Source organism: Mesoplodon mirus (assembly GCF_964341445.2).
Source record: "Mesoplodon mirus genome assembly, chromosome: 7".
NCBI classification, from domain to species: Eukaryota; Metazoa; Chordata; class Mammalia; order Artiodactyla; family Ziphiidae; genus Mesoplodon; species Mesoplodon mirus.
In genome coordinates, this window is record NC_138983.1 from 59,451,370 (window position 1) to 59,467,508 (window position 16,139).

At 49.1% G+C, this 16,139-nt stretch overlaps 1 protein-coding gene across 1 annotated transcript; it reads left to right on the forward strand.

The window, feature by feature from the left end:
* Positions 1–3,897: 3,897 nt before the first annotated feature.
* On the forward strand, positions 3,898–8,737 carry CNGA4 (cyclic nucleotide gated channel subunit alpha 4; the record flags this gene model as incomplete). Its single annotated transcript, XM_082626873.1, has 6 exons — positions 3,898–3,959; positions 4,095–4,196; positions 4,396–4,502; positions 4,804–5,449; positions 6,226–6,575; positions 8,277–8,737. 6 exons carry the CDS (start codon positions 3,898–3,900, stop codon positions 8,735–8,737), a joined length of 1,728 nt encoding a protein of 575 aa, XP_082482999.1.
* Positions 8,738–16,139: the final 7,402 nt, after the last annotated feature.

Consider the following 16,139-nt stretch of genomic DNA (forward strand, 5'->3'; position numbering starts at 1 on the left):
GGCGGGGTCGCCGACGGCATTCCAAGCAAGGAGTACCGCCTCTTCCCCCAGGTTCCGCCCCCTCGCACTGCAAACCCCGCCCTTCTGAAGGACTCTGGCGTGTCATAGGGGAAGGCCTCTGGGGAGGCGGAGGCCCGCGGGGCGGGGGCGGAGCCTGAGGAAGAAAGGTCGAACCGTAGGGCAGAAGGAGGGACCTAAAGAGCGACGCGACTTAAAGAGGCAGGGAAAGACTGGAGGGCGGGGCTTAGGACAGAGATCCGGCTGAAAGAGACTAACGTGATAGGGGCGGGGTCACGGATCTTGGCGGTGCTGACAGTGGAAGAGGGGGCGTGGAAGGGGAGGAGATAACAAGAGGGTAAGCCTGAGGGGAGGAGTCGGTAGGTGGGCGGGGCCTGCGGAAAAGCAGAGCCCTGGAGAGGGCTGACAGCGAGAGGACTAGTTCCTTTTTTGCACCGTCTGCACGAATGGCTTGGATAGTACCTGGGCGATGACCGCCCCTCGTTGGCTCGCCAACACCTGCTGTCTCGTGATCCCTTGGGCACTATCGTTTTCAGTCAACCCAAGGAACATGGAGTAAGGTCCTCTTTGTCAGGCAGGATTCCAGATCAATTAAAACCAGTCTCAGCCCTCCAGGACCTCAGCCCTTATTGGTAGACAATTGCAACGTAGTGTAATTGCCATCGAGGAGCAGCACTTAGCGTGTTATGTGTGTTTAGAAGATGAGGGGAAAGAAGAGCGAAGGGGCCTAGGGAGGCCGTCCAGGAGGAGATGATGTCTGAGCAGTCTTGAGAATCAAGCAAGAGTAAGATTGAGAAATGGAAGTTTCAGATAAAGTCTGCAGTTTAGTTGCAAGTATTGTATCGATGTTAATTCCCCGGTTTTGATCACTGTGCTCTAGTTATATAAGATGATAACAAGGGAACATGGGTGAGGAGTTTACAAGGACTTTTATACTATTTTTGCAACTTTTCTGTAAGCCTAAAATTAGTTCAAAAGGAAAAGTATTTAAAAAGAAAAAGAAATGGAAGTTTCAGCCCAAAGGATCAGCACATAACAAGGTGAGAAAGAATGGACAACATGTGGGAGGTACTCTGAAAACTATAATCAGTACAGCTTGTCTGGAGCCTAGGGAACATGCAGAGGAAACACTGTGAGATGAGGCTGAAGACACAAACAGAGGTCAGGTACCAGAGAGCTTTGCAGTCCGTGTTAAGGAGTTTAGACTTTTATCCTTGGGATAATAGAGAACTATAAAAATTTTATGATCAGATTGATAAGGCCCAAATTAGAATAGTAAGGATGTAGAGAAATGGGTATGTGCTTATTAGGTCACCAGGGCTTGAGGACTGGATGAATATGAAAGGAAAATAAGAGGAAGGATTAAAAACTGATGCTTAGTTTATAGAAGTCAAACACAGGCAAAACTAAACTACAGGATTGAGAGCCAGGATAGTGATCACCCTTGGAAAAGCGTTGACTGGAAGAGGACAGAGTGGGGCTCTTGATGTGAGTGCTGATTCATGACTGTGTTCACCACCTTGTGAAATTCATCAAGCTGTGTACTTAGGAAATATGTACTTTTCTCTATATATGTTCTGGTTACTATGCTGTGTAACAAATCATCCCAAACTTAATAGTGTAAAAAAATGGCCATTTTTTTATGCTCACAGATTCTGGGAATTTGAACAAGACATGGCAGGAATGGCTTGTCTCTGTTCCCTGACGTCTGGGACCTCATCTAGAAAGTTCAAACGTGTGGCGGGTGACTTGAGGCTGGTGGCTGGAATCATCTGGAGGCTTCTTCACTCACATGTCTGATGCTTGAGCTGGGACTGTCAAACAAAGTACAGACACCTGACTGCTCCTGTGGCTTGGGCTTCTCACAGCGTGGCAGCTAGGTTCCAAGAGGGAGCATCCTGAGAGGGAGCTTCCAGACAGTGAGTGTTCAAAGAAAACCAGAAGGAAGCTGCATGGACTTTTATGATCTGGTCTCAGAAGTCACACAACATCATTCCTGCTATACTCTATTGACTGAACAGCCACAAGGAAGGAGCATCAAAGAATTTGTGACTATTTTTTAAAACTGCCACAATGTTATACAATAGTAATAATAATAAATCCTGGTGCTAGGTATTTTGGCTGATAAGCCAGAGATAGGGATTATAAGAGAAAGAGCAGATGGGGGAAGATAATGAGCTCAATTATGGAGCCAATGGGCTGAAGGTGACTGTGGAATGTCTGAGTGGGGACATCCAGACAGCAATTAGTGGTATAGGTAGGTCTGGAGCTCAAAGAGAGTCCTTGGGAGACATTAGATGAAAAAGGAGATCCTGTGGGTGACCAAGGTTGACCAGAGAGAGTTGGGAGGATGGAAAGAGAGGAAGGCCTAGGACAGAGTCCAAAAAAACCCCAAAACAGGAGGGGTGGACACAGGGGCTTATGAAAGAGACTAAGAAGAAATAAGCAGAAAACCAAGACATTATGGTATCAATAGAAGCCATGGGAAAAGAGGATTTCAAAAAAATAAAATAAAATGTTGGAAACTGTAGATGTTCCTTCCAAGAAACTCTCTGAAAACACAAATCTAGCCATATCACTTAACTGTGCAAAACATTTCATGAGTTCTTCATTGCCTTTAGATAAAATCCTAGCTGTATAACATGACTGACAAAGCTCTCCCTGAGCTGTCCTCTGTCCACCATTCAGCCTCATCTTTTGCCACTAGCCTCTCAGGTTCACTACAAAAACCAAGTGATGTTCGCGCAGTCACCCACGCTTTTTGAAATCTCTATGCCTTTGCATACTCTATACGCTTGGCCTAAGTGCTCTTCACTCTTCCATCTTACACTTGACTAACTCCTATTCATCCTACAGAACCCAGTCTCAATTAGGACCCTTTCTATGTACTGTAATAACCCTCTGTGTACCCACCTAACAGAGTACCCATCAGACTGATGTGTAATTGCCTATCTATGTGACTCTTCCCCCCTACCAGACTGTGAGTTTCTGGAGGGCAAGGAATGTGTTTCATTCATCTTTTATCCCTGATACTTAACACAATATTGGCCTGGCACATAGCAGGTGTTCTGATTATGACTTGTTGACTGAGAAAGATGATAGTAGTGAAAGGGACATAAAGTTGAGGGAGAATTTTTAGGATTTTTTTGTTTGTTCTGGTATGGGAGGTTTAAGCATGTTCACAGAAAGGGAAAACTGAAAGAGGTTGAGGATCTAGAAAACACATGACATAACGGGTGAGATCAGGCATGAGAGGTAACAAGAAGGGAATGAGGGCAAAAATGCCACAGGATGGCCCCCATCACACTCATCCAGCAGGAAGGAAGTATATAGGGTGCAGGTAGTGGAAACAGAGCTCATATCTGATGTGACAGGCATTCTTTGTCCCTGGAGACTAGTTCAGCACCTGACACAAATGAGCCATTCAGTGAATAGTTGTTCAGTGAATAAAAAATGAGGTGCGAGCAGGGAACTTGCACAGGGTTAAAACAGAATGAATTTCTGAGCCTACACTGGCACACAGGTCTCCTGACTAGAGGGCCCCTGTGTAGTTCAACTTTGAGGAAGGCGGAGGGAGACGAGGCGTAGCCTTAACGTCTGAGCCATGCACCTCCACCATCTCCAGGGACCCCATTAGAGATGTTTAGTTGGGCAGATGTAAGCCCAGGCCCTAGGAGAGGGGGCGGAGCGCTGGAGCCACACTGCCTCCACCCCTTCAGTAGCAGCTCGCCCTGGTTGTGTTGCTAAGAGCTTCAGAAGCCAAAGATGGAGGAATCGCAGCTGGAGACCAAGGGCAGCTTGGCACTACCCCCACCTCCTGAAGCCACCTGCAGGCAGAGGCCCTGGATATCTTACACCCAGGGACCAGGCCACAGAACCATGCGCCAGGACAGCAAAGTGAAGACGACAGAGTCCAGCAATTCTGCCCCAGCCAAGGCCAGGTGAGAGACCCCGGTCCCCTGTGTAAGATCTGTCTGCCTCACCAGATGGAGCCTGACCCTTCTTTGCTGCTCCCAGTCACAAGCGCAGCACTGAACGGTGAATTAATGAAGTGCAACTTCCCCTCTTGCCCACAGGAAGTTGCTGCCTGTCCTGGACCCATCTGGGGATTACTACTACTGGTGGCTAAACACTATGGTCTTCCCAGTAATGTATAACCTCATCATCGTCGTGTGCAGGTTCGGCGCTATGGGAAGGGCCTTAAGCAGAGACCAGGGCTAAAGAGTGAGGCCCAGGAGAGGGGCGGGTCCCTGCATGGGGCTGGTGTAGGGGCGGTGTCTCTACGAGAGCCCAGCGCTTAATGCTCAGCGGCTGCGGGAGAACACCTAACATACAGAGGGCGCCCTGAAGCCAGTCCTTTCTGTCCCTGCCACGCAGAGCCTGCTTCCCCGACTTGCAGCGCTATTATCTGGTGGCCTGGTTAGTACTGGACTTCACGAGTGACCTGCTCTACCTACTGGACATCGTGGTGCGCTTCCACACTGGTCAGTGAGTCTCAGGACTGACTTTTTTTCCATGTTCCCTTCCTAAAGAGAGCCTCTTAGTAACAAGAAAGTGACCCCCTCCCTGACAGCACTTTCACGTGCCTCTATGTTTACGGTATCCCTGTGCTCACCCCAGAAACCCTGGAACAGGGTTAAGCCGGCCCCCACCCCTGTCCCCGGTAACTGTCTCCCTGGCCTGCCCTGGCCTGCCCACCTTCAACCTCGTTTCTGGAGCAGGCAGATGCCCTGACTCCACCCTATATCTGACACCACCCACGGCGGCCCCCACTTCCCCCACCAGGATTCTTGGAACAGGGCATACTGGTGGTGGACAAGGGTAGGATCTCGAGTCACTACGTTCGCACCTGGAGCTTCTTCTTGGACCTGGTTTCCCTGTTACCCACGGAAGTGGCCTATGTGAGTCTGAGTCCGCACACACCCATGCTGAGGATGAACTGCTTTCTGCGGGTGCCCCGCCTCTTTGAGGCCTTTGACCGCATGGAGACCCGCACAGTTTACCCGAATGCCTTCCGCATCGCCAAGCTGATGCTTTACGTTTTTGTTGTCATCCATTGGAACAGCTGCCTATACTTTGCCCTGTCCCGGTACCTGGGCTTCGGGCGTGACGCCTGGGTGTACCCCGACCCCGCGCAGCCTGGCTTTGAGCAGCTGCGGCGCCAGTACCTCTATAGCTTTTACTTCTCCACGCTGATCCTGACCACCGTGGGTGATACGCCGCTGCCAGACCGGGAGGAAGAGTACCTCTTCATGGTGGGAGACTTCCTACTGGCCGTCATGGGTTTCGCCACCATCATGGGTAGCATGAGCTCTGTCATCTACGACATGAACACTGCAAATGCAGCCTTCTACCCAGACCACGCCCTGGTGAAGAAATACATGAAGCTGCATCACGTCAACCGCAGGCTGGAGCGGCGAGTCATTGACTGGTGAGGATGCTGGGGTTCCAGACCAGGACAGGGAGAGGTGTACTGGATAGAATCTGAGGAAGGTGGGTGGGTTCTTATTGCCTGGTGGGTCAGGCAGGGCATTCAGGATGTGGCTCATTGGAGGGTTCACTGGGTGGGACTTGGAAAAGGACTTCCTCCACTAATTGGATATGGACTTAGGGCGAGGGGTTGGGTAAAAGATTGACAGGGAGAGGAATTCATACACAAGGAAGGATAACCCAGAACCCAGGGAATGGGAACTGCCGCCACCTGGTAGGACTCAGAAGGTCCTGGAAGAGGTAAGAGGGAAAAGCAACACTCCTCAGGGGATGGCCAACAAAAAGATGGTTGACTATGTCATGGAGTCCATACCGTAGGCTGAACAAAGGGAAGTGTCACCAAGTTGGGGACCTAAAGCAGAGGATTGCTAAAGAAGATGGGGCTTGGTGACTGAAGTAGATATCGGTGATATGGTACAAGACATCACTGAATGGTGGGTGAGTAGAGCCTGATAAGAGCTAAAGGGTATCCTAGTCACTGTTCACCGGTGGAGGCTTCCAGGCCCTGGGTGAGGGAGAAGCTGTCAAAACATATCTCTGACCAGCAGGTAGTGCATTAAAGATGTTTATCAACCAACTGTCAAGTATTCCCATGACCCCTGTGCGAACTCAGTGTGGTTGGGTTCTTGGCTGAGGCTGAGCTGAGAGCCCTGATGGAAGACATAGAGGGAGGCACGTAGCGGGCTGGTGAGGACTGGTGATGTACCTTGCCCCCAGGTACCAGCACCTGCAGATCAACAAGAAGATGACCAATGAGGTAGCCATCTTACAGCACTTGCCTGAGCAGTTGCGGGCAGAAGTGGCCGTGTCTGTACACCTGCCTACTCTGAGCCGGGTGCAGATCTTCCAGAACTGTGAGGCCAGCCTGCTGGAGGAGCTGGTGCTGAAGCTGCAGCCCCAGACCTACTCACCAGGCGAATATGTCTGCCGCAAGGGGGACATTGGCCGAGAGATGTACATCATCCGAGAGGGTCAGCTGGCTGTGGTAGCCGATGATGGTGTCACTCAGTATGCTGTGCTTGGTGCAGGGTTCTACTGTGGGGAGATCAGCATCATCAACATCAAAGGTGGGCACGCCATCATTCGTTCTGGAGACAGGGCTAGAGGAGGGCAATGGGGACAGCAGAACCTCATGCTGAGACCAGGTGGTATTTCAGAGCCTACAGATTAAGGACACCTGGCCCTTGCCTGAGCCACTAGAGGGCTCAAGAGAAGAGCAGGACAAGGAGGGTCTGTTCCCTGAGAAGAGGCTGAGCCAAGGTCAATGAGCAGGGTGGGTCCTTGGAAGAGAGAGTTGACCTGCTCTTCGGATAGCCACCCAAGGCACCAACACATCAGTGGAAAGTGCAGAGATAATAACAATCAATAATAATAATAATGGCTAATATTCATTGCATGCTTACTACATGCCTTGTTCAAAGTTCTCCACATGTACCAACTCATCAAATTCTCACAGCAGCTCTATAAAGTAGGTACTATTATCCCCATTTTAAAGGTAAGGAAATTAGAGCACAGAGAGTTTGGGGAACTTGTCCAAGGTCACACAGGTAATAAGTATACACTCCTGGGAACAGTACAAGAAACAAATTTCTCATAGCCAAGTGGAAAGGAAGGTAGAAGGAAGGAATTCCTATTTACTGCATCAACTCCAGTCCAGGCCAGGTACTGCACACTGGCTCATTTGTTCCTCTTATCAGCCTGTGCAGTAAGAGTTGTTATACGTAAGCACAGGTAAAGACACTGAGGCCACAGGAGATGGGAAAGACTGAAAAGGGGGTGAGAACACTGGATGTGCTCTCAGTCTGGGGATCTCACTCTCCAGTTGTCCTAAATGCCTCACATCTTCCTCCAAGGACCCCCTCAAGACCCACATCTTGTATGTAGTTGGCCACTGTTTACCTGACTTTGGACAAGTCACTTCCCTCTTTTAAGCCTCAGTTTCCTCACCTACCCAAGAGGGATGATATTAAAAACCCAAAGAGTTATTTGGGAGGATTAAATGAGCCGTGAGTGAGGCACCCAGTGCAGTGCCTGGCACATAGCAAGAGTTCAACAAACGGTAGTTCCCTTGCCCCTTCTAAGGTCCTTCTACATCTGAGACGTTGCAGCATTCAGACGAACCTGTCTTCCCACCCACCACCCACCAATATCTTTCTAAAATGCAAATGACACCATACAGTTCTCCTGCTTAAAATATTTCAATAATTTCTCACTGTCCTCAACACAAGGTCTGGACTCCTTGCCAGGGCTACGAGACCAGCATGACCTGGCTCTCTCCATCTCTCCTCATACCCTGAACTTCAGCCTCCCTGGACTGCTTACTGTATTTTGTAACCACCTGACTCTTTCCTAAGTCCATCCCTCTGCCTAGCTGCCCTCCCCACCCCCTCCCCTAGTTACCTCCTACCAGTCCAGGCATCAGTTCCTCCAGGCTTCCCTAAATTCTCTGCCTTACAGCTTGTCAGGGGCTCTTTGCCTGTCTTCCCACAGTACCAGATGCACATCTACGCTGCATTGGCTATACTGTTACATAACTATCCCCTTAAATGTCTAAGTCCTCTAGACTGTGAACTCTTGGAGGCAGGTCACTGATACCCACCCAGCACAGGGCCCAGTCCCTACCCAGTACTCTACTGGATGAAAGAATTAATGAGGCAGGAAGAGAGGCTCCGAAGCACAAATGTGGAAGTGGGGGTCCTGGTTCCGGAGGGAAATGCCCCCTCATGCCCACCCTGACTAACCGCCCACATGTCTGCCCGTGGCCACAGAGAACATGTCTGGGAACCGCCGTACAGCCAACATCAAGAGTCTAGGTTATTCGGATCTGTTCTGCCTGAGCAAGGAGGACCTGCAGGAAGTGCTGAGCGAGTATCCACAGGCCCAGGCCATCATGGAGGAAAAGGGCCGTGAGATCCTGCTCAAAATGAACAAGTTGGACGTAAATGCCAAGGCAGCTGAGATCGCCCTACAGGAGGCCACGGAGGCCCGGCTGCGAGGCCTCGACCAGCAACTCGATGATCTGCAGACCAAGTTCGCGCAACTCCTGGCTGAGCTGGAGTCCAGTGCACTCAAGATGGCCTATCGCATCGAGCGGCTGGAGTGGCAGACTCGGGAGTGGCCAATGCCTGAGGAACTGGCCGAGGCCGACGATGAGGGCGAACCTGGGGAGGGAACGTCCAAGGATGGAGAGGGCAGAGCTGGCCAGGAGGGACCCCCAAGCCCAGAGTGACCCCATGGCTATTCCCCAGACCCCCACCACCAAGTGAATCCAGAGTTGTAGGAAAGCCTGCCTGCAGAAACTCTGCCATCCTGTCTGCTAGGTTACAGAGATGGGAGTGAATTAGGTATGTAGATGCACCACCTAGAGATGCAGGAGTATAGCACACATTTATCCCCTGCTCACCCAGCACACATACACACACACGCACGCGCACACACCTATTTGCATATATCCACACTGGCCGTGAGACTGAAATCCATATAAAATGCTCTGGAGTTCCCCTTCTCAGAGCACACATGCTTTCTCACATAGATACGTCTTATACCCACATCATATATGCACATTCAGTCACACACCTCATAAACACACATATACTGAGAATCACACATCAGTACACACAGATGCCTTCCACAGGTTTGCGCACGCTTGTGAACGCACAAAAGTACTCCCATAACCCTCTTGTTCCAAGATATCTTTTAAATGCCCCTCCATATGGGAGGTTCACAAGTGTACCCTGCAAGTAGCACTTCAATAAATATTTGCTTCCTCACTAAGCATTTATGGGGCTGATGGAAAAAAGCAAAGCCAACGTGGTCCAGGATGAATTCTGTCTGAATTCTCGGTTACAGGGGCAAGGGGCACAAGCTGTGTAGAGTTGGTGGGTTGGATTCAAAGAGGCAGGAGTACCTGATGAATCAAGAAGCACTGAGCCGGGCTTCCCTGGTGGCGCAGTGGTTGAGAGTCCGCCTGCCGATGCAGGGGACACAGGTTCATGCCCCGGTCCGCGAGGATCCCAAGTGCCACGGAGCGGCTGGGCCTGTGACCCATGGACGCTGAGCCTACGCATCTGGAGCCTGTGATCCACAATGGGAGAGGCCGCAACAGTGAGGGGTCCGTGTGCCGCAAAAAAAAAAAAAAGAAGAAGCACTGAGCCAAGGCAAAGCAGGCTTATGCATCACACTGCTGTAAGTGTGCACATGTTTTCATAGACACATTCACATATACACACTGACCATTGCATCTCACAGCAGAGTTTGTGTCCTCAACCTCATGAGCTCTGAAGGGTTTGATCTAGCTTAGTAAGCCAAAGGAAATACCTCTGATCCTTTTTCCTTCCTTTGGTCCAGCCCTGGAACCTGACGCCAGGGCTACCTTGCTCTCGGGACTGATTCCAAGGGGAGAATAGTTCCCAGGACTACTCAGCTGGCCCTGTCCTACCATGCTGGTTCTCAGAGCTGGCCTTTGTCCTGTCAGGAACCCAGCCCTCCTCCTCTATACATTCCAAGATATAGGGTGGAGAATAGAGACTAGGTGGAGTGGAATATCATGACTGGGAACAACAGAAGATGAGTGTTTGGGGAGTTTTGGAGAAACTTTTACATACTTAGAAGAAGGTCTGCAGGTTTGGGGCTGAAGAGGTGTTATAGGGTCTGTGGAGCAGAGTCAGGTGTCATCTCTGAGTCAGATTCACCCTTGCCACAACTCTAGCTCCTCCAGGGCCTGGCAAGTCTTTGGGTGTGGGCTGTGCCAGGTGGTATTTTAAAATGTGCCTGGAATTTAATTTATCGATATCAAACTGATAAATTTATATTACACTGATTGAGTGATGACACACTCAGAGATCAATGCCATTGAACGGAGAATTTATTACTTACAGTCCTCAACAGGAGGGGGCACACTGTGCCATGCAGGGCCACATGGGGAAGCACCAGCGTTGGTCAGGAGGCAGAAGGAACAAGAAGAAAACATGGGTAAAAGAGCCTTTATTTCTATAGTGGTAGCAAGTTTTTAGGTGGGGCCATCCCCTATTTGGTAGGAAGCAAAACACAGTTTGGGGTCTTGTGGTTGAAGTGTTTGTAATATGATTTTCAAGCATCCATGAAAGATCACAGGGGAGATGTAAACAACTTTGGTCATTAATTTTCTCATGATTTCAAGATGTTGAATCATCAGTTACAGAATATCAAGAATGATTATTACAGGTAGTACAAAAGAATGTAGGGTAGGGCCCCCAGTGCTGTGAGGGCAGGATGTGTGGGGAGCATCTGCTAATGTGTTGTCATGGAGACATTCCCCAGAGCTGTTGGGGTCCTCTAAGCTGATCAACCTTTTAGATATGATGCAGGACTCAGACATGAAGGACCTGAAACAAAACTTTTTCAAATAGCCATAGAAACTGAGGCTGTGGCTGGAGCCAGGGTGTCAAGAGAGATTATGAGGGTCATTGCACATTAAATCTTTTTTTTTTTTTTTTTTTTTTTTGCGGTACACAGGCCTCTCACTGCTGTGGCCCCTCCCGCTGCGGAGCACAGGCTCTGGATGTGCAGGCCCAGTGGCCATGGCTCATGGGCCCAGCCACTCTGCGGCACGTGGGATCCTCCCGGACCGGGGCACAAACCCCTGTCCCCTGCATCGGCAGGTAGACTCTCAACCACTGTGCCACCAGGGAAGCCCCACATTAAGTCATTTTAAAATGTGTGGTTATTTTTTGATAGCCTCCTCACAAATTATGAGATCCATCGGATTGTCACTGTCTGTCTTGATTATCACTGTATCCTCAGAGCCAAAACAGTGCCTGGCATGTGGTAGGTACCTAAATATATATTTGGCAACCAAAGAGATGGGAGTCAAAACAGGTAAAGGCCCAACATTGGAGGAAGACGTGTGTCAATTTCTCAAGAGGTTTTCCTACCATCTCTACCTTCAAATCATGTTGAGATAGAATGGGTGGATATGCAATGAAGGCCTTTTTAGTGGTTCCTGATGGATTTGGGGTGCTGAGAATAAGCTTTTCATTGATAAGGTGCACACCTGTCCCAAGAGAAGGATCTCTTAGAACAGGTGGCCCTGCCACCCCATAGAATCCTGGTCTATAGAACAAGGAGGGTAATAACTGGCCATCTTGCCTATCTTGCATGCAGAAACAAAATTCTTCTGGAGTCAGCTGTGCATCTTGCTGTGCCTCTGCTTTTCCAGGATGAGGAGATCAAATTCCTCCTGGTAGAGCCACCACACCACAAGACATCTTGAATATCAGCAATACCATGCTGGGGTCCTCTAGTTGTGGAGTGACTTCTGTGTGGAAGACAGTGTTTTGACAACTTGGGATCAAGCTGCATAGAGTTGAGTCAGGATGGGCAGAAGGGAACACACTTTTAAGTTCCTGGAATCACAACAACAAAACAACAGCAAAAATAATCTTTAGCCCAAAGAATATTATTTACTGTGTGTCAGTTGCTAGGCTAAGTACTTATATATGTGGCAAGAAACTTCACTGAGATATTCACTTGGGTTTTGTTCATTTTATCCCTCCTCTCATCATAAGAAAGTACCTAAATCTTTGTATCCCCTTGACTTAAAGCTTTTTGAATTGCAGCATCAAAAATAGAAATTTCCAAAATGGGAAAAGAATTTGAAAAAGAATAGATACATGAATATGTATAACTGAATCACTTTCCTGTACACCTGAAACTAATACAGCATTGTTAATCTACTATACTCCAATATAAAATAAAAAGTTAAAAGCATATATAACTTTTCAGAAACTCTCTGCCCTAGCTTTTGTTTGTGAAAATCAGAGCTCTGAGGTTTTCACAAAAAATTCACCTAGGGGTGAATTGTGCCCGATTGTCTGGGAGGACTGAGAATTGAGGAAGCAGAAGCTTATGGACTTCTGAGGAAGGAGATTCCCCAAGACTAAGAAAAGGAATGGGATTCTTCAGCATTTTATTCGTTTTCTTATGCTGCTGTAACATATTGCCCCAAATTTAACAGCTTTAAACAGCACCGATTTATTATCTCACAGTTCTGGAGAAGTAACACCAGAGGGCAAAGACAATGGAGTAAAAATTCTACCTATCACAGGGTTTCTGGGAAGGAAAGCAGCCTGGACCCCACTTTCACCCCAGACCCAGAATAGGGAACACTAAGAATTGAGTCTTTGGAAACTAGAGAAAGATCACCTTGCCCCAGCTCACACTGGAGCCTCAGAGCAGCACCCTTAGGGGGAGCACAGGCTTGAGCGAGGTGCATACCTTCATAACCAACATGGTCTGACTGCCAGAGGCCCTCCCCCTCTGCAGCTATTCTGTCCAACATAAAACCCCCAGAGACTTTTATAAGACCCTAAATTTGGAGGAAGAGAGAATGGAAAGAAAGTCACAAAACACAAGTGAGATTAAATCTTCTGTAAGGTAGGTGGTTAAACACTTAGATGAGAATTGTCTGATTTAGAGAATCAAGTAAACGTCCAATTTTTTAACACACTGTTATGGACTCACTTATAACTGCTCTATATAAATTATCTCATTTGGAAATTTAAATTAGCAATATTAGGAAATTTAGATGATTTTATGCTCATTTTTCCAAATCAGAAAACAAGACCATGGGGCAACTAAAAATATTACATATGATTTATTGTAAAGCTATTTTATGCCAGGTCCTGGGCTAAGTGCATTGTCTCAATTAATCTTTACAACTATGAGAAAGATGTTCGTCTTTCCCCAGTTTGAAATGAGGAAACCAAGGCTCTGGGAGATTTAGATAACTTGCCCAGTATCACAGGGCCCCCAAGTCACATAGAAAGAAACCGAGGTCTGTGTTACTGTTTCTTTTAGGGAGATAAGAAAAGGGACTACCTCAGCTTGAGGTCAAGGCCAGGCAAGCTCCTTCTTTTCTTGAGAATGTTGCGAGCTGGAATGGTGGCAACAAGTAGTAACCAGAGAAGGAGCCAGAGGTGCAGAGCAGAACCTGTGAATCACCAGCAAGCCTGCCCAGCGTGCTGAAGTGTGACCTCAGGGCTACTGCCAAAGACAAGGGACCACCCACTGCTCTGGAGAAGAGCTGCCAATTCCAGCTCTCTGCCCACACACATGCAGCTGTGGGAGGAGGGCAGGTGTTGGGGAGTCACCGCCAGATTCCTACAGGGGTGTCAGAACTGTTCAAGGGCCCTCCTGCTGAGAGCCCAGCTGCCTCTGGCTTACCTGTCTCCCTCCCGCAGGATCTAGGGCCTCACCCACTTCCCTCCTTGGGTCACTAACCTCAGGACACCTTGGCCTGGCTAAGATTTGAGATGTACACTCCTCCTCAGTGTTCCCAGTTAGCTATTCCCCCCACATTAGCTTCTTTGGCCCACGTACTTCACCTTTTCCTTTTTGACAGTTTGGCTGCTGGCCCCAAAAAGAGGTGGAAATAAAGTATCAAGCTTGGGAGGAAATCCCATTCCTAGCCAAACAGGCCATCCAGCCCAGGGAAGATCTGGTGCAGACACTAGGAGCCAGGACCAGGAGGCAAGGTCGGTGGATTCCAGCTTGGGGCTGAAGCTAGGGTTTGGCTTGACGCTTGGATCAGAAATGGATGGTCAAGCTGGACTGGAGCTGGGGTCAGGGCATGGCCCAAGTCAAGGCAGGTATTAGGCTGGCCTAAAAGCACAACAGATAAGAAAGAGTTTGGAGCCAATCATGTGCTTGTAGGCCAGTCAGAGTCAGATTTTAGTTCTGAAACATTGCTTACTGGCTGGGGGACTCTTCACCTCCTACAAAATCGTTCAAGGTTGTTGAAAGCAGTGCTTGGGGAATTAAAATGTAAATGAGATAAGAAATGTAAACTGTCTACCAGTGCCTGACAGATAGCGAATGCTTAATAATGAATAATAGCTATGACCATTACTCCTATCCCTCTAGCAGCTTATTATGCCTTTGAGGACCCTGAGGAGCAGGGGTTGTGCAGCCCTGCCTGGCCCTGGGCCTTGGGGCTGTGCTGGCAATGCCAGGTCTGGCCAGCAGAGGGCGCAGGGCTCTCCTTTCCTCCCTTCCTACCAGCTCCCTCCCAGGCCTTAGGATTGCATTGCATTGCCTTGCAAAGCTGGGAGAATTCCCCAGGGAGAAATGGAATCTTAGAGACAGAATCTGGGTCTCGACTGGGTTATGAAAAAACTTATTCAGATGTTTTAAAAAAAACTAAAATGCAGCAGTGGTGATGCTGAGAGACATTAGCTATGCCAAATCAGAGCCCAAGGCACCTGGTGGGGTCTACACTGGCTGGGATCATTCAAGACTCCCCTACCCGAGAGCTTGAAAACTCCTGTGCTTTTTACGCAGAATGCATGGGCCCTCTCTGTGTCTGGCATTGCCTTTCCGGTTTCGGTACCTTGGCCTGTTGCCCTCAGCCTTGCCTTTCACCAATAGGTTTCACAGGGCCACAGAGGCTCAAATGTATTCCTGGAAGCCCTCTATCCATTTGACTTCCTGGGTGAGCCTTCCTATGGCCATCTTAGCCCTCAAGTGAGGCCCTGACCTGGGGGATCCAGGCCTGTCTTGGCCTACCTGTGAGAGCCACATCTGAAGCCAAATGTAACCCTCCAGCGGGAGCCAGCCCCCAGTGTATGCTCTGCTCTCCCCAGCACAAGGCCAGCCTCTGGAGGGCTGCTCCTGCCCCTGGTTTCTTTCCTCTAGCCAACATCCCTGCCTGCTCTGGCTCCAGGCGGTGTGTCTTCTCAGCCCATTCCCTCTTTGTTGAATTATGCCAAGAGAAGGGGCTTCTGCGTGGGCAGGGAGTGCATGGGCAGGAGCTCAGCACAGAAGAATATCTGCACATCACAGAAATGCTGAGAAAAGAAGGCCTTGAATGGGGAGGGGAAGAGGCAACCTGATCAGCCACAGGGGGGAGGGGCTGAGCCAGTGGGCAAGCTGGCACCCCAAGGACTAAATGACTGGTTCCCCTCCTAGCACTGGATCCCAGCTGCATGTGTGTCAGGGCCAAAGGTGTGGAGGCAGAGCGTGTTCATGACCCTCACACCACCGTGTGTGAGCACTGGGTTTCCCAAGGGAAGTGCTGATGTTTTGTGGATCTGCAAGCTAGCTGGAAATAGGTCCTACCTTATAAAGCAGGTTATGTGGCTGTGCATTTGACACTATGTGCTCCTCTCTTTTGTTCTTTCCCTTGTACATTTACTGACATGTTGTTTAAACATTCCCCTCTTATCTCAACTGTGATATGGAATATTGAAAGAAGGATCATGTGCCCACCTTGGGCAGTAACGTGGGTGACTGAGACTTCCCCAAGGCAAAGGTAGATTGTTCTAAGCCACAAGAGTCAAGGAGGTGGGCCAGCACCCCCTGCAAGACACACACACACACACACACACACACCACAGAGGCACCAAAAACCAAAAAACTGACAATATTGACAGGTCAAGGCCTGAGTCAAAAAGGCAGCTTCCCTGAGGACTGAACTTGGCCCTACTTCAGGACCTCATGCACTTGCTTCCTTGACCTCTTAGGTTTCTGACTTGTTCTGGAACAAGGGTCCAAGTCTCTGTCCTCTGGCATTGATTTTGCGTTTCCCTCCTTGCTCTCATCTAAAACTCCCCTGTTTCCTGGCCCTAAGCAATCCCATTCTCTCCAAATGTTGG